The 23,730-nt window shown below is 34.4% G+C and overlaps 1 protein-coding gene across 7 annotated transcripts in view; it reads left to right on the top strand.

Annotated features, from left to right (window-relative positions):
* KDM6A (lysine demethylase 6A) overlaps positions 1-23,730 on the top strand; it is a 133,175-nt gene that overhangs the window by 45,393 nt on the left and 64,052 nt on the right. For all 7 annotated transcript variants that reach the window (XM_024743551.1, XM_024743552.1, XM_024743547.1 and 4 more), the window contains exons 4-6: positions 203-323; positions 11,270-11,324; positions 15,613-15,647. In XM_024743551.1, coding sequence (XP_024599319.1) covers positions 285-323; positions 11,270-11,324; positions 15,613-15,647 — 129 coding nt within the window. In that variant the 5' untranslated portion in view covers positions 203-284. The remainder of the gene's footprint in view (positions 1-202; positions 324-11,269; positions 11,325-15,612; positions 15,648-23,730) is intronic.

Below are 23,730 nucleotides of genomic sequence, written 5' to 3'. Positions count from 1 at the left end.
TACACACATTCAAGTACATAAAAGACCCAGGCACCCCTTCCTAGTCTTTTTTTTGTTAAAGCTATTCATTCACATCTTTTTTTATAAAACTGGCATTTCCTTTAAAACAGAATTGCATAAAAGAGAAGTTTTACTGTTCTACCAAGCAAAAATTCATGTAAGTGTTAAAAAGTAAAGATATCTTATGTCTATGTTCTTTCAGGGCAATTAAAGCATTTCAGGAGGTGCTTTATGTTGATCCCAGCTTTTGTCGAGCCAAGGAAATTCATTTACGGCTTGGTCTTATGTTCAAAGTGAACACAGACTATGAGTCTAGTTTAAAGGTAGGTTGTTGGGTTTTTTCTGAGATACAATGTTTCATTTTTGTGGGGTCTTTGGGGGGGGTTGTTAAATATTAGAACATTGAGAAATGTTGGAATTTATATGGTACTTCAAAAGAAAATTTGAAAATTTAGATGAAAGAACTGTTTATCAGCTATGAACTGGAAGATACATAAGTTTGGGTTTCTAATTATATCATTAAACTTTTTTTTTTTTTGAGTTTTAATTGTGGTGTGTTATCAGGAAAGGGTGAAGGTTTCAGTCTCAATTTGGACATCTGAATCACTCTGCCATTAGTGATTGGCAACCATAGAGGTCAGAAGCAGCTGCTTAATGATTCTGTATCTGTGACCCCATCATTGACTGTTTACTTGTATGGGTCTCACTAGAAATCTCTCCACCTCTACCAGCAAAGCACGTCTCATATCGTAAATATAAAAACGTGTGTTCTTTGCTAGTCATTTGAACTGCTGGTTTGTGAGTATAAACATTGTTGGGCAAAATAACATTGTTGGTTAAATATTTTACTTTCTATAGAATTTAACATTTCTCAAGTTTTTCATTTAGTTTCTTGTGCTGTCTATGCCATCACTTTAGGTCTTACTGGGCTTTTCACGAAGATAGTGCTTCCCTGCTCGACAAAAGTATTGCTTTTTAAAAGGATTAGAAGTTCTAGGAAAAGCTTAAATTTTTTGTGAATTTATGACTATTTATAATGGTTGCCATGTTCTAAATATCTCCGTTGCAGATTATCTTCATTCTGAAGGGTCAGGAGGGAGATAAACAATGACTTTACAGTAGGTTGTAGTTTGAATTCACTAGTAAGGAACTACTGAAATAAATAAATAAATAAAACTGTATTTAAGAGTGCCTAATTGTTCTAGAGTTTTAAAGTAGACAGTTTTGCAAATACTGTTTCTATCTTTCATGAGTTTATAAAGAACAATGCTGATGGTACGAAAGAGAGGTATACAGTCCAAAACACTAAAATAAGTAGATTGTGAAAGTATTCAGATCACACAGTTCTCAGAGGTAAGTGAAATTTGAGAAATAGGCCCTAGGGCAAATGTAAGTAATGTGGAGACTAAGGGCTGGCCTAGAAGTTATCAATTTTCCTCAAGTTTAGAGCAGCATGTCTCAAACTATATGTTCACATGTGAGTGGACTTGAAATGGAAAATAAGTTCAGATATGCCACCTTGCATATTTTGACCTCCTCTTGGGCATTCACAGTGTATACTAGCAAACCAGACTCTTAAAATGCTTATAATACAAAGTCAAGTTATTTGAGCTTTTTACAGAACTGTCACAGTATGGTTATTGTGTGTTGCAGAAGTGTAAGTGTTGCTCAGGAAATATATTTGAGTGGAAAAAAGTAATGAGATTTGTCCCAAATTATGGAATGTAGCTATCTCTGACTATCAGTACAGTGGTACCTTAAACAATTCTATAGATGCAAAACTCTCTTTCCATGAAGGTGGCAATATTTAAAATCCCCTTTAATTAGGGGAAACAGTGTTGAGAAGTGTTCCATGGCTAATTCAAAGTGTTCTTGCTTACTACTGTTCAGCAGAAACCTTCCTGTATACAACTTTTAATTTGTTCAGGCGTAAAGACTAACAAACTTTCAAGTCATAGCGATTTTAGCAAGATTGCCTTAAGTAAGTGCAGTCTTCTGGTTTGGGGCCTTTCCTCCAGTTATTTAAAATACTTGATACCATTCTGATGTTTGTTTCATTTCCATGAACATAGAAAAGAATTTCAGGAGTCCTTGATATTTCTCTTCCCCATAATGAGAAGATTTCATTTGATTTTTATCTCATCTTGACATTGGCTTTTTAAGGCTTCTCTCTCCAGTATTCCTTGTCTATTTTCAGGAGAATTTTAGGCATGAACATATGTAGTTGAAGAGGAGGTATTTCAGTATATTACTGTAAGTGCTTAGCATTTAGTGTAAGTGAAGGTAGGAATCAGAAGGAATGATATGCCCCATTCCCCTTAGGTGGCCTTCAGTTTTCCTACAGTGGACTGGCTAGTACTTTACCTTTATGGATAGATGTGGAACCTCTGGTGACTTATCCACTACATGAAGTTGTTTCCTAGCACAGTGTATTGGTATAGATGCTATGGGCTGCAACCTCAGAAACCTCCCAACTGAAGCTGGTTAAAATGACACAAAAAAAGTAGCTCATATAACGTAAAGTCCAGCCTTCAGGATTGGTTGATTCAGCCGATCCAGTGTTTCACTAAGGATTCATTTTCTTCTCTGTTCTGTGTTGGCTTTTTTTTTTTTTTTTTTTTTTTTTTTTTTTTTTTTTTTTTTTTTTTTTGCGGTACACGGGCCCCTGACTGTTGTGGCCTCTCGCGTTGTGGCGCACAGGCTCCGGACGCGCAGGCTCAGCGGCCATGGCTCATGGGCCCAGCCACTCTGCAGCATGTGGGATCCTCCCGGACCGGGGCATGAACCCGTGTCCCTTGCATCGGCAGGCGGACTCTCAACCACTGTGCCACCAGGGAAGCCCCTGTGTTGGCTTATTCTTAAGGCTGGTTGCCAGGTACACAGTGAGATGATTTCTTTTTCAGTGTCTCATAAAGAAAAGCACCTATACCACTACTCTACATCATAGAGTAACTATAATGTAGAGTAGTGGTGTAGGTGCTTAGTATAGTGCTGGCATATAGGAAGTGCTCAGTAAATACCTGATTTATCATGTTATAGAGGAGAAAGATCCTGACTTCCTGTTGATCTTGTCAAGAATATTTCACTTTGCATCTCATTGGCCAGAATTAGACCACGTGGCTATTCTCAGTGATTCCTTATCAAAGGTGTGATTATTCTTAGACCAGTTATGCCCAGTTTTTGAACAGAGCTTGATTTCCTAAATACACTGTTCTGTCTAATAGAGAGTGAGGGGTGGGTAAAAAGAGTATTTTGGTATGGGAGTGGTGCATACAATCTGTCCATTACAGATCTGGTCTTCTCTGCCTCATTTCCTTTCCCTCTGGGATGGAGAGATACAACATATACAGTATGTTTTAGATGGTAAAATATTTAAATAAAATACAGTTTATTTTCATAATAGATTCCTTCTTTTCACCCACACATGAAATGCATTCCAGGGCCTCCTGTTTTATTTCTATCTCTGGTAATAACTTTTCTCCCAAAATGTATTTCTGAAGCAGATTCATTCTGTTTTGGTACTGTGTAAACAGCTCTCAGAGCAGGTAAATTGGGTTTTAAAATTTGACCCTGCCAGTAAACTAATTGTGTGACTTTGGGCAAGATGCCTAACTTTTCTGATCCTCTTTGTGTCTGTAGAACTGGAATAACTGTACCTACTCCACAAGATTGTTAGAAGATTAAATAATATATATATCGAAGTATCTGACAAATAAGTTTTTTCAGCCCTTCTTTCTTAGTTCTCAGTTTATCTACCATATCTAAAACTCCTCTAATTTGGGGCCTAGTATAGATATTGTTTGTGTGAAATCCATTTTCCCGTCCTAGAATTGAATACTTGTATTTTTGTCACCCTGCCCATCCTCAGAAATGTGAAGTTAATGCCCAGCTTACTTTTCAATCAGATGGTGTTATTTTTCCATTAAATTGGCCAATAAAGATTTCATGTGTTCAGTTGAGTGGTGGAAGTACCAATTCTTAATTTATTAACTAGTTTAGTACTATCTGAACCAGAGTCCATTTCAGGGTGACATTTCTACATGATATTTTGTTGTTTTTCTTTCCTGCTTGAGATAATATCCCCCCAGGTGGGATTGGTTGCCTATTTACCTCCATATAATTCAGAATTTTGCTTTATTACTTTTTAATGATATTAATGATAATTGCTTACATTTGTTATGTATTTGAGGCAGTGTGCTATCATTACTTCAGTAAAAGCACACCAATTTTGACAAGTAGTTTTATATAATGCCTCTAAGTTTTACTCCCTGGCAGACTATTAAAATTATTTCCCTCATATGAAGCTAATATAGGCAAAATAATATGTGATAACACCCATACTTCAGTTAATGCCAATGCATCTATTTAATTTAATGAAGATTATTAAAAATGTCTTCCTAATATTTACATATTTAAGTTTCCCTAAAATATGTCAGCATTAGAACTTTCTTGGATTTTTAAAGGTAAAGAGGGTGGCTTTTTTATGGGAACTTGTGGATAGTTGGCAATGTAAGTCCTCTTATAATTTGATATTTGAAGATGATAAATGCTGATTGAAGGGATTAATATGAAAGGGTTAGGAAGATGAGAATTACTAATACAAGAGATTATTCTAAGGAAATGGGTTAAACTCAAATGAGACTTGTGTGTTAGCTTGGCATTTTACCAGGTGCTTAGTGTTTCTTGAATGGATAGATGAATGAAATGGAAGAGGCTATAAAATTACAAAATGCCTCATAGGATTGGCTGGAAACGTTGGGGAGAAAAAAAAAAGGCTGATTTTATTTGTCATCTCTTAACAGAATTTTTTTCTACACAAACTGACAGTGCAGTTTTCTCTAGATGCCCCCTGTTCACCAGTTCATTCAGCCACCAGTCATGAAACTTCTGAGTGAAATAGCATTTCCACTTTTTTTTTTTTTACACTTTTCTCTAGAAAACTACATTTCCAGGTATCTGATTTAATCTCATATCCTTTATATAGACTCAGGAATTTTATTGTCATATTTTTTTATGCCGAGATATTAAGGCAGAAAGAATAAGTAAAGGCATCAGATGATATGTACTTCCTTTTAGAAACCACTTTTGGAATCTGTGAAATGCCTCGTCTTTTATTATTTTATTCATTAATGTGTTTGTTTCATTTAATTAAGATACTTTGAACTCCATGTATTATAAAAATACTTGCTGAGAATTTGAATACTAGCTATTAAATTAATTTTAACCAGGCCTTAAGTTTCTAAGATATCTGTAATATTTTTTGTTGTTGTTGAAGCTTTAACAGCATATTTTTATTAGTTCAGTTGTCTAAAGATAATAAAAGTTGCTATTATTTCTCCAAACCCACTCCTGCGCTGTTTCCTTCATCATGTTCAATAGCTTAACTCTGCCAGCTGGCTTTTTGAAAATTCGAGGCTTTTAAAAATTTTTAATTGAGGTATAATTGACATACAACTTTGAGTAAGTTTAATGTGTGTGTATAATGTGTTGATTTGATACATTTATATATTGCAAAATAAACATTACCATAGCATTAGCTAACACCTCTACCATTTCACATTATTATCTTTTTTTTTTTTTTTGGTGAGAATAATTAAGATCTGTCTCTTAGCATCTTTGAAGTTTATAGTACAGTATTGTTGACTGTAATCTCTATGCTGTGCATTAGATCTAGTTATCTACTACTTTCACATTTGTACCTTAAAATATCACCACCCGAATTCCCACTTTGGCAATGGAACTTGGTTTCACCTGAGTGTAATGTCCCTGTTCCTTTTGGCAGAGGATGGTTACTGCTGTTTATTTTGTCTTCTGTCCATTTTTCCTCACTTGTGGACAGAAATTTTTTCCCTGATGTTTCCTTTTTCTGCTGTTCATCAACTTATACTTTACCTTTTAATCTTTTCTAGATATTATCTGGTATGAGGTGATCTGCTAATTGGTTTATCTAACCACTTAATAATGCTTTCTCCACTTCACTCTGCCTGCCCAGTTTTGTTTTTCCATTTGTTATTTATTTCTGCCCTGAGTTCTATTACATACCTTGAAGTGTGAAGTAGTGTAAATAGCTGAAGTACTTCAGTTCCTCAAATACATGTTTGAAAAGGACATGACTGCTCATAGATGTGTAGTAACCATCCTCTCTGATGTTGAGGGGTTGCGATGAGTCCAGGTTTCCCGTGTCAGGTTTCTCTCCTCAAATACATTTTAACTACAAGAAGTTGTATCTAATCAAAAAGCATTTTTTGGTGTTTACTGATAACTACTTAAATTTGTGGTTGTAAATATTTGATCTTCAAATGCAGCTTTATGAAGCATTCAGTGTATCCAGTGTCACATTTTTTTTTAAAGGTTATGTTCCAAAATAGCATTTTACAATGCAAATTGTTACATTATCCCCTTTATAAAATATGTTATGTTTGCTTTGTATTTGTGTACATATTAGACTTATTTTGATATGAACACAAATTGTACACTAGATTTAAAGAACTTGAAAATTAAGTCAGTACATATTCTGATCATTTGTGTACACAGATTAGACATTTACTAGAACCAGTGTTTTAGAATTTCTAATCGGTTGCATACCTGTACTTTTATAAAATGTGGTAGAAAGGAGGAATTGGGAGATTAGGTAGGACCCAGTTACAGGAAGGAAGGTGAGCAAGATCTGTAGAATAAATGGGTTCTCATAGGATGGATGCATGGATGCATGGATAAAAGGTAACACATCCTAGAGGTCTTAAGGAGTTTTAATAAAGGAGTTAATTTATTAACAGATTCAATGTGGGTAGAGATTCCCCATTTATTGGCTTGAATCAGTTTTCTGTTAACTAAAGTATGGGATAAAGAAAGTAGCAGCAGGTTTTGGGATTGGGACGTGAAAAGCCTCCGAATGGAGATAGGTCATTTGGGAGTTTATCGAGTTGGAGGTACCTGAGGGATATCAGATATTGGTATAGACAAGTATAAGTTTGGAGCTGAAAAGAAGGGCTAGAAATAAGATTTTGAACATCTTCAGTATAGAATGTCTACTTTTTTGTTAAAGAAAGTCTTGGAAGAGACCAGATTGGTAAACTTGAAAAGAAGGAGCCTCTGTTGAGTCATGATTGCCAGGATCCATTAACTATTAGTCATTGGTGCAGTAGAGTCTTTCCTTGAAACTCTTGTAATAATCTTGTATTACAAAGAGAATGGAAGAACTGAGTTTGAGGGCTTTGAGAGAATCTCCATCAGATCAGCTTGGCCAGGCATCGTGGCTCATAAACGTTACCAGAACTTATCAGTTTTAGTTCTGTATCTTATTTTCAGAGACTAAATCCCTAAAGTAAGTACCGTCACATCCTAAGGCATTTCCCTAGTTTCATCCATTTATAATAGACTATTAGTTTTAGGAATTAAGTTTGTTGGTTTTAAATCATACTTTAAAAATTGTGGCGATCTGTAAAAATGAAAAAGAAAAAATAATTTACCTTTGACCTTCAAGAGTGCCTGACACCTTCCCTTCTCCCACTTAAACCATCCATAAAACCCTGTTTCATAAGGGCTGTGTACACATAAGTCGTTTCCTCAGCCTGAAGGACCTCTTTTCTTCCCTCAGCTATATCTTTTGGAGTCTGCTATGGAACTGTCTTTTAAGCTTCTATTAGGACATTAATTTCAGTGAGCCTTTTATTCAGTTGTGTAGATGCATAGCCATAGCAGAGTGCCTGGCGTAGAGTAAAAACCGGTTGCCAACATTTTATTCCTAAAAAGCTGCGTCTGCTTTAATTGAATATAGACAGCAGTATTGACTACACATACCTTGTCTACATAGACTGAAGTAAGGCTTTGGGGGTTAAGCACACAATTTACAAGTTTTAAATATTGGCATTTAACCCTGACTGTGCACTGGAATAATTTGTAGAAGCTCTAATCTGGTTCACAGGGCGTGACCCCCAACCCACTGAATCAGAAAATCCAAGATTGGATATGAAATCCAAACATTGCTCCATATCAATAATTTATGCATACAACCATAATTTGTCAGTTATGAAAGGTTATCTCATGGCTTGTCTTCAGAGTTGGGAATACAGTTGGAGGGTTCTACAGTTGAAAAGATTGTGAGATAATCACAGACTTTATAGAAGTAAAACTCTTTAAAGGGAAATAAAGTCTTGAAACTCAAGTTTTGTGTGTTTTACATCAATATAGATCTCCCCCTCCAGATAGAAATCAAGTTCCTTAGTGTATAGAAAGCGAAATACAATAAAGTTATTTTGAAATACTGAACAAGTCAAAACCTTTTAAAGAGAAAGTGACTTTGGTGATAAAGATGTCAACAGAAATTGTAATGAATTGAACCTGGTACTAAATTGCACCAGAAGTGCTATTAAAAGGAAATCACTGTTAACATTAGGAAAAATAAAGTCTTAGGTAAATCTTCTTGCTTGGAAATTAATTTTCTATAGAATGCTTTCTGCCTTGAGGTTTGTATATAGTCTTTGAACTGCAGAAGCCTCTACTTTCACACAGCAGTAGTCAGTTTCAGTACTGCAATATTTCGGTGTGAGGTACAGTTATTTCCTAGCTCTTTCTGTTGGTTGCAGCGATGGGTGCTAGATATTTTACCATGGCATCTTCAAGGTTTGGGGCTGATTATCATAGTTGATAGTTATTTCTCCTGGTTTATATGTTAAAGATACATCTATTTTGCATCTGGTTTAGATACTGGAAATGAAACTGCGAAGTCATGCCATCCCCACCCTATTCCCTCATCTCCCTTTAGTTTACTGAAAGGTGTGTCAGTGGTTTTCTTTATGTGGGGTGGTTTTGTGTGGCTGTTCTTAGTTTCTTAAACTTAAGTAGTTATTCTGTAAGTTCTTTCATTCTCACAGGCCTGTTTTTGAATATGTACTCTTTTGCTGAGTTAATTTTTAGACATCATTGTGGTTTGGAAATGTTTAATATTTCATGATATTTTGGGTTTGAAATGGTGCGTCAGTGACTTCATTGCTGATTTTAAGATTGATTGATAATTATATAAAACATGGTCCAGAACTACTTCTGCCAGTTTTCGCTGCAGGACCTTGAATATTGATAGATGAAATGTAGGTTGGGCAATTCGAATTATGCATCTCTGCTCTTCGTGGGATTTCAGTGAAATAGCAAAACTAAAATACTGCCATCTTAAAGGGTGTTTTTTTGCAGGTCAGTTTGTATCCTTTGGCTCAGCTAGGAAAGGTCTGTCTTCTTTTATCTAAATATTAATTTATGCTGGCAGGATAGATTAGGCTTAGAAATGTAGTACAGTCTGAATGTGTGGCTTCTGTGCCTCTTTTTGTCTAGAGGAAAACAACTGGTTATAAAGCGTGCTTTGCTTTCATAGTACTCACTTTTTAAAATAGTCTGTTTTCTATTGCTGTGGTAGCACACTAAAAGGATGTTTGAGGACATACAATCTGCTTTGTAGGCCAGGGGAAAATAAAAGCAGTTCTAGAAGTGTTCAGATGTTGGATTTTTTTTCATTCGGTCAATCACGGCAAATAATTTTTCACTCTTGGTTTGTTGATCATTGTGTCCCTAGTATCTGCATTGTCCTAAGGACATTATAGGGCCTTGAAGTATTTGTTGAATGGATTAAATATTTAACATTTAAGGGTCATAGTCATTTAGTTAGTAGCTTGCCCATTCAGAATATTACAACCCTTAAATGTTAAGAGTACTGCAAATGTAGGCTAGCCTAATTATGCAAGCACATAACAGACATTCGTGAATGAATGTAATAACTACTGATTCATACCAAATTATGCCTTCTAATTTTTCTTTCACTGTAACACTTAGTAGCTGACATTATTTTTGTTAATTGAGGGTTCTAGTTGACCAAGTGCAGTTTTGTTGATTCTGTTCTGAAATACAGTACTAAAAGCTTGCTGATGATGATTCCTCTTGATAAGAAAGTTTTGATAAAGAAAGTTCTTTTTGGGCTTATATCTAGAAGTTGTCATTGTACATATCAATTTTCAGTTTATCCAGCAGTTAAAAAAATATAATTCTTTAGGCATTTGGATTGTGGATAGGAGTGGTAATTTTTAGAAAATGGTGTATACTTTGGCTTTTGATTACTTTTAATGGTAAAAATTTGTGGAGACTCAGAAAATTTGAATATACATTTCTGGAAATATTTTTTAGAAGAGTTCAAAGAGATTTACCTTTTTTTAAATTTTAAATATTTTATACCATTTCTATTACTTGTATGCCTTCTCTTAGTTTAGATAGCAGATTTAATGTTGATACACTAGGTGCCAGATGGCGTCCAGTGTTCTTGTTGATGATTTGTATTCTTATAAGTGTTACACCTTGAGTTTGACATGTATTTGGGGGGGGGCAGGCTTATATGACATTATTACAAGTGGATGCTGTAAATTATTAGTGGTTTATTATTGCCTACACATATAATAGCATGTACATTCTAAAAGAATAATTGCATTTCATTTCTGTTGGTTGCAAGGATGGATGGGTGCTAGATATTTTACTATGGCATCTTCAGGTTTGGGGGTTGATGATCATAATTGATAGTTATTTCTGCTGATTTATGTCTTAATAGGTACATCTATTTTGCATCTGGTTTAGATACTAGAAATGAAACTATGAGGTCATGCCATCCCCACCCTACTCCCTCATCTCCCTTTAGTTTGCTGAAATGTGTATCAGTGGTTTTCTTTATGTGCATTGGTTTTGTGTGGCTATTTGATGCATTCTTTGTGGTACTTCAGATACTTTTAAAAGACACTAAATACAGTAGTTATTGAAGAATCAGTAAGGGCAGATAGTTTTACCCTTTATGAAAATTCTCATAGTCATTTTTTTAAAAAACATTCACATCATTTTGAGATAGTGGTGTTTAATACATTAATGCCATTGAACTTTTACTTTCAGTTTTTAAAATAATGATGTTTTCTATTTGATGTCTTCTATACCTAATACTTCCTATTTACTAGAAGACTTAAAAACCTGATTCTTTTTCCATATAAACAAAATTTATGTAGGATAACTTGATATCAAGTTAATTCTTACCCCAATTCTCCATTCTCAACTGTTTGAAGAAAATATTCAGCAACATGTTTGTTGCCAGCAGTAAATGTTCAAGGTAATGCTAGTTGGTTGTCTAGTATGTTTTATTTGCATAGCATAGTTTCATTATTATATTAGACCTTATATACCTGAAGATTATTTTAAAATACATTTATATGATTGAATTTAGTGCATTAATTTTCTCACTCTCTTCTTGCAGCATTTTCAGTTAGCTTTGGTTGACTGTAATCCCTGCACTTTGTCCAATGCTGAAAGTAAGTATTATTAAGTACCATAGTTCTCTGCATGTGTTCAGATCACTTCATGGCAAATAATAGTAATAATAATAATAGTCATAAATCCTGTGTAATTTTTTTCCCTAGAATTGTTGAATCTAACTGTATTTGTTGCCATGGCTACTTGTACAAATGGAACATGTGAGACCAGTTATTATGAGCAGCAGCCTGTGTCTAAAATAGATATGCCAGTGAACTGGGTTGTTGAATTAAATTATCTGTGCTAGTGAACAAGATTGATTATTTGTGTATTAATTACATTGTAGATGACTTGGGGGGATTAAAAACAGGGTTTGCCAATCTTAGGAAAACTGAGTATACAAAGATTCTTAAGTGTTAGCTCACTGATACGGGCTTTGTGGTATTAAAATTATTGGTAATTATGAAGATATACTTTGACTTTCTATTATAGTTTTAAGCATCACACATAAAGATTGAGGTGAGATTTTTCAGTTAATTAAAAAAGAATGTGTGAAGCATGTTCTGATACAGTGGTTTTCTTTAGACATTTATTTTCTGCTTCTATGTATGTTTCTTTCCAAAAGCAGATTGGGTTGATTATGATGTGTTTATCAATATGTATGTGTTGGCATATTTATTTAGTGTACTTTAAGGTAGCCAATACAAGTTTAAAGAATATGCATTGGATTCAAGCTGGATTTCTTTAAAACTTTCTTAATTGAACAATAAAATTTATAATTAGAGTGTATGAAAAATTGAGTCATTCTTCATGAAAATTTCAGGTCAGTCGAAAGATTCTAGGTTTTACAGAGTCAGTATTTTGCTGTAAGTGACTTCATTTTTTAACCATATAGAAAGGAGTTCAGTGAAGAGAAGTCTCAGTGGTAGAAACACCCCCAAATGATTGAATCAGTGAAAAGAATGGTAGAAATTTGAATATAACTTGCATATAACATGAATTAAGACATAGTGTGGATTAAATCATTATCTAGACCAGACTAATTATCTCATAATTCTACTAAATGTAATTTTCTGAGAAAACTTAAAAGAATTCTTTTTTCTTTAAATGAAACTCAGGATTTAGTACTGATCAGTGTATTTCCAGAACAAATGGTGGGAAGGTAACAAATGCAGCAATATTTTAGTTTCTAAGATGAGGATAAATTAGAAAAAGGATTTAACTCATTGATATATTAATTTATAAAATGTTAATTTTTTATACTTTTTCCTTAATTATATATCCAGGTTATATAAACCATCTAGAATATAAACCCTTAAAATCCTTTTAAAATTAATTTATGGGAATAAGAAAAAAATCTGATTTTCGTTTAATTGATTGTAGCTAGTGCCTAAAAACTAACTTTCATACGTACTTGTCAGTTTGAATGATAACCTTAGAGGGACGTCACATAAATTTCAAACTAATAAATTTTGTAAATCCTCATTTTATTCTACTCTGTTGAAGTTAAATCTTACTTGTAGATCATTGCTCCTGAAGGAAAACACCTATGTAGAATGAGTACCACAGGGCAGATCTTGTTGAATTTGAAGAGGACAGTTTGAACCATCATGAATACATTTTCGAGCTTACCACGACTCTCTTTCTGTTGGTCATTGAGAAGGGAAATAAGAAGGAGGGTGACCAATGTCCTGTTTTGCACAGGACTGAGGCGTTTCCCCAGGCTCAGAACTTTGAGTGCTAAAAGGTTGGTCACTCTAATGGAAAGGGCATGTGCCTTATTTAGAGACATTAGGCCATTATAGTTTAGTTGATTTGGCTAGTTTACTTTTTTATTTTTTTGCGGTACGCGGGCTTCTCACTGTTGTGGCCTCTCCCGTTGCGGAGCACAGGCTCCGGACACGCAGGCTCAGCGGCCATGGCTCACGGGCGCAGCCACTCCACGGCATGTGGGATCTTCCTGGACCGGGGCACGAACCCGTGTCCCCTGCATCGGCAGGCTCTCAACCACTGTGCCACCAGGGAAGCCCTGGGTAGTTTATTTTTGACAATCAACATAGCTACTTGATAACCATGGTAATAATGGCTGATGTCTCACAGAGCACTAGCAAACACAGACTACTTAATTTGAGCTAGATATTATTCCTGTTTAAACATCAGCCTCTTTATTATCTTTGTAAAACTTATTTCTCTTCAAATTTTTTATATCATTACCTATTTAGATATGCCACAGACGTTGACTGTTTTTTGAAATCTTCCATGTTACTTTGTCGTGCTACAAAGTTCAGAAGATTTTAGAAAGTAAAGTGAGCTTTAAAAAAAAGTCTGTATGAGATTTCTGTTTTATGGCACAATTCATTTATGCAATTAAAGAAAATAAGTAGATACACTTGCCTCTTCTAGAGCTATTTAAGAGGGGTTAATTACAGTTTGTGTTTTGAAAGTAGAATCATGGTGATGTGAGACTTCTCATTATATGATTGCCCCTTGGGATAAAATTGTTCCTTCTAGATTTAATTAATTCTATTAATTCTAAAAATAATGTATTAATTTCTGAAAAAAGTTTAATTTCAGAATGTTCTATGGCAATATTTGTTAAAAATTTCTACCTCTAATTGAGACTTGCCAAGTGGAGCTTTTTCTTAGTTGTATGGTTATATTCCACTTTGAAGAGTGACTTTTAAGAATTTAAATATAGATTGGTTTTCATACCACAAAAGATGATACTGGATTTAGTAACTCATGGGATAAGAAAGCCCTTGCTGAGCCTGGAGGAAGTTTGGGATGGTAATAGAATGCCACCGTGCCGCTGATCTTTTCTTCCATGTGACCTTTCCATGTCACCTTTGTTAGAGGAGTAGGAAGATTCAGGGGAGAAGGGCATAGATTTTCCATCTCTTCCTCATTCTCTTAACCTGTAACCCGGTCTCCCTCTAATGATGTAGTGAGGTGAGATGGACTGGAACTCTCAAGGGAGCTGTGTTGGAAAAGGGGACTAGGAAATAAGAAAACCCCTAAACAGATATAGGTAAAGGGGATATTTATATCTGTAGAACTTTTATTATTATTTTTATGTGCTTTTCACAAAATGTTGGTTTTCAACTTTTAAAGGTGATGTTTTTATTTTGCCTCATTTCTGATTATTTAACATACGATATTTAATGATTATATATGGAGAGGGCAGTACTTTACTATTGATCCAAAAATGTTGTTTGATATTAAAGTTCATTATATATTTTGTCTTGGTGTTTATGCTTATTTACTTCAGCTGTTCCCAGGTGCTGGTCTAGGAATAGGAATCAGAATCCCTTGCAGAACTAAATAAAAAGGCACTTTTCCAGGCCTTGCCTGGGATCACTGAATATAATCTCAGGGATCTCTATTTTTAGTAAGCCTCCCAGGTGACTCTTACAGTTATGGGAGTCAGTGAGAGAGTTAGTTTATGATGGCGATGAGAAATTGATGATAGCTGTGGACATTGTTTTTAAAGGTCCACATATGTATTATGCATATAATTTTGAAAGGCTCCCAGACTCCTTGAAATTCAACTATGAAATCCAGGTAGATAGAACATTAAAAAAAAGATTTGTCATTGAAGGATAAAAATCATATTTTATTTAAGTAAACCAGAATCCAGTTTTGATTCCTGCTTCATTGTTGCTTTTGTTGAATCATTCATATTCTGGTGGTACAGTATCAGGAAGAGTTGAAAACAGAAGCTGCAATATGTATATTTTTATTTGATTTTCAAGAGATACTTGTTAATGTTGAGACTGTTTACTCTTCTTGCCTTCCAAGTGGTTTGACTTTAAAAAAAGATTATGAAGAACTGATAGAGAAATGCAACTTATTTCCTCTATGTGTTATTACTAGTGTCATCCTTGTCTATGACTTCTTTATAAACATTGATATGAAATATGGTATAAGGAAAAAAATTGGAGAGTATTTTTGTTGTTGTTTTAATCAAACACTTTTTTGACTTGTAACTCAGGTTTTAAATACCATGTTTTGAAATGTATAGGTTATAAAAGTTTTCTTCATTTGTTTAATGTTGCCATTTTGAACTTTGTAAGAAGTATACCCACTTGCTATAGATTTTAATATTAATTTAAATAATTACATTGACAAAATTTATTAATGGCCAACAGTGAATACATGTGGTTTCTTATCATGTTCGTGTATATTTGTTTGTATATTCTGTGTTATTAAAAATAAAAGTTATGTTCTATAATTACTTAAATCTGTGTAGTAGAGATGGTGCTTATATTTTACATTTTATATTCTTAATTAAATTTACCCAGACACTGCTGTATTATTATTGATTTTTGTTTTCCATCATCTTTGCAGTTCAGTTTCACATTGCCCACTTATATGAAACCCAGGTAAGTGTTTTAACTTAGGTTACTTAAAACAAACAAAAATGATCACCCATACCATTTTAAGTGGAATCAGATATACAGATAATTTAATGGAGTTCTGGGCATTACTTCTTACATACATTTTATACTCATTAAATGTGGTCCAGATTTTGCTTTAGTGTTACAGTTATTATACAGAGTGCTTGTTGTGTACAAAGACGTTTCATTCAGTATGATTTGCCTCTAAATTCAAACTATCTGCAGGCTTAAATGGCTGTATTTGAGAAGATTTCTCTTATTCTTGATGTGAAATGCCTAGTTTTCTTTTCGAAATGTTTATAGATGGTTGTTATAATGCATTGTTTTTAGTTTCATTTTTCTTAAGATTAAAATATCCCTTCTACGTATCACTGTTTGAAAGGCATATTAGTAACCTCTTGATGTCATTACCATTACTTTTATGGCTGCTGTATTTAAAAAACTTTTTTAGTTTAATTTTAGAACATTTTATTTTTATGTATGGCAGATTTTGCTTAGTTATATGGTAAAGGACATAAAACATAGACATTTAGTCTAGGTAGGCAGTGGTATGGAAAATCAGGCATAAGTTGGTATGAGGCTAAATATTAGGTAATCATAGTTTACCCAAAAAAACAATTTTTATAACAGCTTTTTAGGAAAAACATACTGTTATATTTCTACATAATTTTTAAGGTCTGTTTTGTTTCAGAGCCACCATGGGGTGGTCTAAACAATTAACATCTGTTTCCTGGACACCTCCATCTGTGCGCCCGCCTACCCTTCCCGCCCCTGTGCGTACTCGCACGCACACATGCGTGCACATCCACTGACTCAGAATTGATGCACACTCAGGTTTGGATACTCTACTAATCTAGGGATTTTATCCACCTTGAGAGGATGCATTTGAGAATTACATTCATGTTGTGGATCAGAGTCTTTACCTGCCAACGCTAATCCCAGCTTCCTGCCAACTGCTGATTTTTGCCAAATCAGTAAAGGCCCCAGGGTGAAAGCAGCTATAGAAATAAGCTTCCTCTCCAAAGTTCTTTCCCTGGAGTCTTAACTCCTTCTGTTTTCATTACCTCAGGAGATCTCTGCTGTCTTCAAAAGGATGAGCTCTGATTTTTTCCCAGCTTTTCTAGTTCTTAGTGAGATTTCCCTGGTCTGTCATTAGGTAAAGCAGATGTTATCTCGCCTTTCTTTTTAATGAATGTTTTTTGCTTGAGATGGAATTCTATTTGATTATTTTTATTTGACCACTTTAAAATTTACATTCCATTGTCTTTTGGTTTTCATTGTTTCTGATGAGAAGTTGTCTGTTGGTGTTATTTTTTTTTATTTCGTGAAGGTAATGTGGGTACAGGACCCCCCCCCCACTGATTCTTTCATTTGATAAATTTTAGTGCCCATTAAGATTAAGCAAAACAAAAAGAACAAAGTTTGTGCTAGGCAGAGTATATAATTATTAGATGACAGGAAGATGACACTGTAAGCATATGAAAGGATTGAAAAATCTCTACTCTAGTGCTTATAACAAGGATTTTTATTTTCAGGTGAAAAATTAAGGGAAACAAAAGGCTTACCTACAAAGTATACAATGTGATGATTTGATATATGTATGATTTCCCTCACTGAGTTAATTAACACGCCCATCCCCTCACATCTCTAAAGTGGGGGCAGTGAGAACAATTAAGTTTGATTGTCTTAACAAACTTCAATTGTACAATACAGTATTATCAACTATAGTCATCATATTATATGTTAGATCCTCAGACCTTATTCGTCCTGTAACTGGAAGTTTGTACCCTTTTACCAACCTTTCCCTATTTCTTCCACCCCACCCCCTGGCAACCCTTTCTACTGTCTTTTCTATGAGTTTAACTCCCCACCCCCACCCCTTTTTAAAAAGAATCCACATATAAGTGATATCATATAGTATGTGTCTTTCTCTGTCTGGTTTATTTCAGTTAGCATAATTCCTTCCAGGTTTACCTAGGTTGTCACAAATGACAGGATTTCCTTCTTTTTTTAAGGCTGAAATATCATTCCATTGTATTTATATACCACATTTTCTTGATCCATCTGGAGACAGACACTTAGGTTGTTTCCATTCTTGGCTCTTGTGAATAATCCTGCAGTGAACATAGGAGTACAGATATCTCATCAAGATAATGGTTTTGTTTCCTTTGGTAATATAACTGTACCCAGAAGTGGGATTGCTGGATGGTAGTTCTGTTTAGGTTTGGGTAATTTTAATGAGATGTCATGTCAACTCACCCACACTCATTCTTAGATTATCTAAATAAAGATAATTTTGTTTCTCTGTATAATGTCATATCTCCAAGTTAAATATATTATGAATTATTGGATATTTATATCAATTATTTAATTTACCTTTCCCATTTTATTAGCTGAGACCCGCAGAACCATTTTTTTTCCTAATAGTAATAATAGTATTAACTGGCCTTCATTTCTTTTTCTTGATTTTAATGAAATAACTTGAACAAGTCACCATCTAAATTCTAAATAACCTTTAAAGATTAAAGGTAAAGGATTTCTCCCTTTTAACTTTGTTATTACAGTGTTACTTATTTTTGAGTAGATAATCCAGAATGAAAGTGCCTGCAAGAATACAGTGTAGTATCCTCCTCCCTCCTTTTCCCTGGCCACCTATTCCCCTCCCGAAAGCCACCAACCACCATAAGCAGTGTGTTTTATATCCTTCCAGAGAATCTCAGTGTATATATAAGCAAATCCATATATATGCTTGCACATATATTTGTTTTTCTTTATTTTATTGAAATAATAACCCATTATATATGTTCTCTCTTGATCTTGTTTAAATTGGTTTTTTTTAACTTAATACTATATTTTGGAAATCATTCCCTATCAGTACAAGTAGAGCTGTATTATAATATATCCCTTTGCAGAGATGTACTGTAGCTAATTTAACTATTCTCCCTTGAGAGATAGTTACAAATAATGTTATTATGAATAACACTGTTGATAAGAATTACTAGTTTCATTTTTAACATTGTCTTCTAACTAGCAGTAGTTTATTACTGAAACACTGTAGACTGGTTTCATTTATGCGTATTGTACAAATCCAAAAATTCTAAAGAAAGAAAAATAAATTCCAGCTGACATTTAAAGATACAGTAAATGGGCTTCCCTGGTGGCGCAGTGGTTGAGAGTCCGCCTGGCGATGCAGGGGACACGGGTTCGCGCCCCGGTCCGGGAAGGTCCCACATGCCGCGGAGTGGCTGGGCCTGTGAGCCATGGCCGCTGAGCCTGGGCTTCAGGAGCAACGGGAGAGGCCACAACAGTGAGAGGCCCGCATACTGAAAAAACAAAACAAAACAAAACAAAAAATAAAGATACAGTAAGTATGTCATGATTACCTAGGGTTTATTCCATGAATTCAAGATTAGTTCAGTGAGAAGAAATATGTTAACAAAACAAACAAAAATCATGGTAAGGAAAACAATATTGTGAGGAAGAAAGATTTTTTTTTTGAAAGAAATAAATAGTGTGAAAAGGAGAGAAAAACAGTAGATCTAATTAATAGGTCAAAACCTTATATTCTGAAAAAAATTAACAAAATAGATAAACCACAAACTAACTTGATCAGGAGGATAAATGAGAGATAAAGCACAGATACATAAAGTAAGATAACCATGGAAACAGAAGAAATTAGTACAGTCATACAAGTACAGCTTAGCAGACATGTATGCAAATGAATTTGAAAACTTAAAGTGGACTGTTTCCCAGGGAAATACAGATTAGAGAAATTGACCTCATTAGAGTTAGGAAAGTTATAAAAAGCCAATTTTCATAAAGAGAAACAGAAAATTAAGTAATGCCCTACAGAGAAAGTACCATGCCCAGATGGTTTTACAGGGGAATTCTACGAAGCCTTTAAATACCAGATAATTCTAGCACTCTATAGATTATGCCAGACCACTAGAAATGGGGAGAAACTTTCTCATTTCTTTTCCTTTTTTTGAGAGGGATAGGGGGCTTATAACAGCTTTTAATCTGACCTTGAGAGACTTATGTGTTTGATAATAATTAAAGTCCTTTCTGCACTTACTGATTCTATAGCATATTTTTACAATATAATGGAAACAAAAAATCTGCTTCCAAACATTAACTACAGGCCACAGTTCTTTGGTGTCTTCTTTTTTATTTAATTGTAAAATATACCTGACATTAACTTTACCATTTTAGCCATTTATTAAGTATACAATTCAGTGGCATTAAGTACATTCGCATTATTGTGCAACTATCACCACCATCCATCTCCAGAACTTTTTCATCATCCCAAGCTGAAACTCTGTACCCATTAAAGAATAACTCCTCATTCCTCCCTCCCCCCAGCCCCTGGCGACCACTATTCTACTTTTTGTCTCTATGAGTTTGACTATTCTAGGTACCTCATGTAAGTGGAATGATACAGTATTTGTCTTTTTGTGTCTGGCTTATTTCTCTTAGCATAATATCTTTAAGGTTTGTATATATTGTAGCATGTGCCAGAATTCCATTCCTTTTAGAGGCTGAATAATATTTCATTGTATGTATACAGCACATTTGGTTTATCCACTCATCTGTCAGTGGACACTCGTGTGGCTTCCAACTTTTGCCTGTTGTGAATAATGCTGCTGTGAACATGAATGTGCAAATATTTGTTTTTGTCCCAGCTTTCCATTTTTTTTGGATATATACCCTCAGAAGTGGAATTACTGGGTCATGTGGTAATTCTGTTAAAAATTTGAGGAACTGACATACTGTTTCCCCCCATTCCTTTTTGAAACAAGTGTAACATTGATGCCTAAACCTGATAAAGACAGTACAAAAAAGAGTCAATATACAAACTGTTATCACTGATGAATATTAAATACTAAGTAAAATATTAGCAAACAATCTGTTACCTCATTAAGCAAATAATATACTATGACCAAGTGGTATTCATTCTGGGAATACAAGGCTGATTGAATATTAGGAAATCTATTAATATCATGCATCATAATAATAGAGCTAAAGGTAAAAACAAGTCACTGTCATCATAGATGCTGAAGAAGCCTTTGATAAACTCAATACCCATTCCCAACTAAAATTACTCTTGGACATAGGAATTAAGGGTTACTTTCCTATCATGATAAAATTCATGTACTTTAATTCCAAAGTCAGTATCTTATTTAAAGGGAAACACTGGAGACATTTTCACAAAAATCAGGAGCAGGGCAAAGGATGTCCTCTGTCTTCATTACTCCTCATTATTGTACTATAGGTATTAACCAATGCAGTTAGACAAGAAAAATCAATTAGAGGCACATACAGAAATTAATCGCTTTCAGCAACAATAATTAGAGAGCACACAGTTAGAAAATATTGCCATTTATAATAACAACAAAGTAATTAAATACTTAACAATAAACTTAAAAGAGATACTATGACTCAATAGTATAAAGATGTTCATGGGAATTTAGGTTAGTTTTTAAATGTAATACAACATCAGTAAAAATTACTAGTAAACTTTTTAAAGCAATTAGGTAAGTTGATATGGAAAAACATTCTGGGATAGCCAGAATAACACTGGTGGTGATGGTACAGATTGTATGGATTATATTAACCCTACTAGATATTAAAATATTACAAGGAAGCCTATATGATTAAAAGTATTGTACTGGCATGTGACTAGACAAATAGACCAGTGAAATATCATAGAAAGGCCAGGAATAGATCCAGTGTACATAGAGAAATTGAGTATATGATAAAGGTAATATCTTACATTCCTTTAGCTAAGGTAGATTTATTCATACATGGTTCTGGGGCAATAAGGTAGCCATTTGGAAAAACATAAAATTAGACCCGTAACACAAACTATTCACAAGAATAAACTACTACAGATGAATTAGGATCAAAATGTAAACATTGATATTGTACAAGTACTAGAAGAAACATTAATTCTTCTTCAACCTTGATGTAGGAAAAAGGCTTTTTAAACTGTGGCTCAAAATTCAGAGGCAATAAAAAGAATGACCAGTCAGTTTGAGCAACATAAAAGTAATTTCTGCATGGCAAAAAAACAAAACAAAAAAACCATACATTCAAAGGACACCTATGAAACTGGGAGAAAATGTTTACAACGTATAGCACAAAGGGCTAATACCCCTGATATATAACAAACTTAAAATTTGACAGACAATGAACAAGACCCATTAGGAAACTGGGAAGAATGACATGAGCAGACACTTTCCAAAAAAGATATAACAGCCCTTAAGCATGTGAAAAAGTGTTCAAACACACCCAGTTAAAGAAATGCAAATTAAAGCACACTGAAATACAGTTTCTTACCTGTCAGATTGGTGAAAAGTGTAAGTGGCTGTGGTAGCGAAACACGCACTCTCATGCATTGTGATAATGCAAACTGGTACACCCCATCTGGAACAAAATAATCTAACAAAACTACATGCAGTAATATAGCAAAACTCTATATACACTTACCTTTTGACTCAACAATCCCAAATCTAGGAATCTACCTTGAAAATATACCTCCAGAAATATAAAAATATATAGGCACAAAGATATCTTTTGGAGCATTGTTTGTGATTGCAAAACATCGGAAACAACCTAAATGTCCATACATAGGAGAATGGTTGTACATATAAATCATGGTACATTCAGGCAGTGGAGTGCCATGCAGCTTTAGAGAAGAATGAGGAAGACCTAGGTAAATCACTATATGGAATGATTTCCAGGATATACTGTTAGGTGGAAAAAATGTGAAGTATAAAAGTATAATATGCTACCCTTTGTGAAAGAAACTATGTATGTGCAAAGCAAGATACACGTCCCACTTGTGCACAGGTAATACTGAAAATGGATAAACCAGAAACAAGTGAGGTTGGTTACCTACCCAGGAATGGTTGTGAATGGGGTAGTAGGGAGTAGAACTTACCTTGAGTATACTTTTTATGTAGCTCTAACTCCTAGAACCTGGTTATGTTTCACATACCCACCCCAAAATTCATTGAATAATTAAGACCAACCAGAATGTGAGTTAGCCCAAAATAGAATAAACAGTAACAAATGAACCTAACTGTATTACAAATGAATAACATAAGTATACTGAGGGGTAGGGATGAAAAGAACTAAGCTAAATAACTTTGGAGAATAGTATTTTGACTCTATAGTGTAAAGCTAGAGACAAAAGAACTGTAAACAAATCTTCCACTACAGTTACTTTCTCACAGGGCTATGGATAGAAATTCTGCAACTATTTTATGTAAATATTAGGGGTAAACAAGTAAATGTATTGTGGATAATGAGGACCAGATTTTCAGTGTCAGAGAATTTACAAGTAAGAAAAGAAGAAAGGCTAGACTGAATTCTGTGTTGTTGGATTAGAATTGGAGGGATCACTATGAACATAGGTTATTTATGGAAATAGAGAGTTGGATAGAAATAGAGACGTGAGAGAGAGAGAGAGTGAGTGTGTGTGTGTGTGTGTGTGTGTGTGTGTGTGTATACATTAATATATTTCCTAGCTGTTTGCTACAAGGGCCTAGAAGCAGTGACCCACCTTGGCAGCAGTGAATGTACTAGCACCCAGATCTTTGTTTCTAAATCCAATTCGTCAATAAAAGGAATCAGGAATTCTTGGGGAGAAGTGGGTAATTCCAGGGCTTAGGCAGAGAAACTACTAGATGATCCCTGGAACAACATTTCATGGTGCCAAAAAGTAAGGAAGTGCTTAGAAAATGATGGGCATGTGGAAAGATAAAGAAGCCAACTTGAGGGAAATGGGGTTTCTAATCACCAAATCTGACACAAGTTTAGAAACAATGGTATATAAGATACAGAATAAAATATATTCATATTGCTATAAATGAATAATTGAATAAATAAACGGGGAAAGGGGTCACCTTTTTCTTACTGTAGAATTTAAATTAATTAATATATGAGGAATGTTGAATATCTTTCCACAAGGTGCTTACTAATTTGAAAGGGCCATTCTTCAAAATAATCAGCTAGTACTTTAAGTCAGGGGGCCCCAACCCCTATTAGGAACTGGGCCACACAG

The sequence above is a fragment of the Neophocaena asiaeorientalis genome, unplaced genomic scaffold (genome assembly GCF_003031525.2).
Source record: "Neophocaena asiaeorientalis asiaeorientalis breed wild unplaced genomic scaffold, Neophocaena_asiaeorientalis_V1.1 scaffold243, whole genome shotgun sequence".
In the NCBI taxonomy this organism is placed as follows: domain Eukaryota; kingdom Metazoa; phylum Chordata; class Mammalia; order Artiodactyla; family Phocoenidae; genus Neophocaena; species Neophocaena asiaeorientalis.
This window is presented reverse-complemented; position numbering and strand designations above follow the sequence as displayed.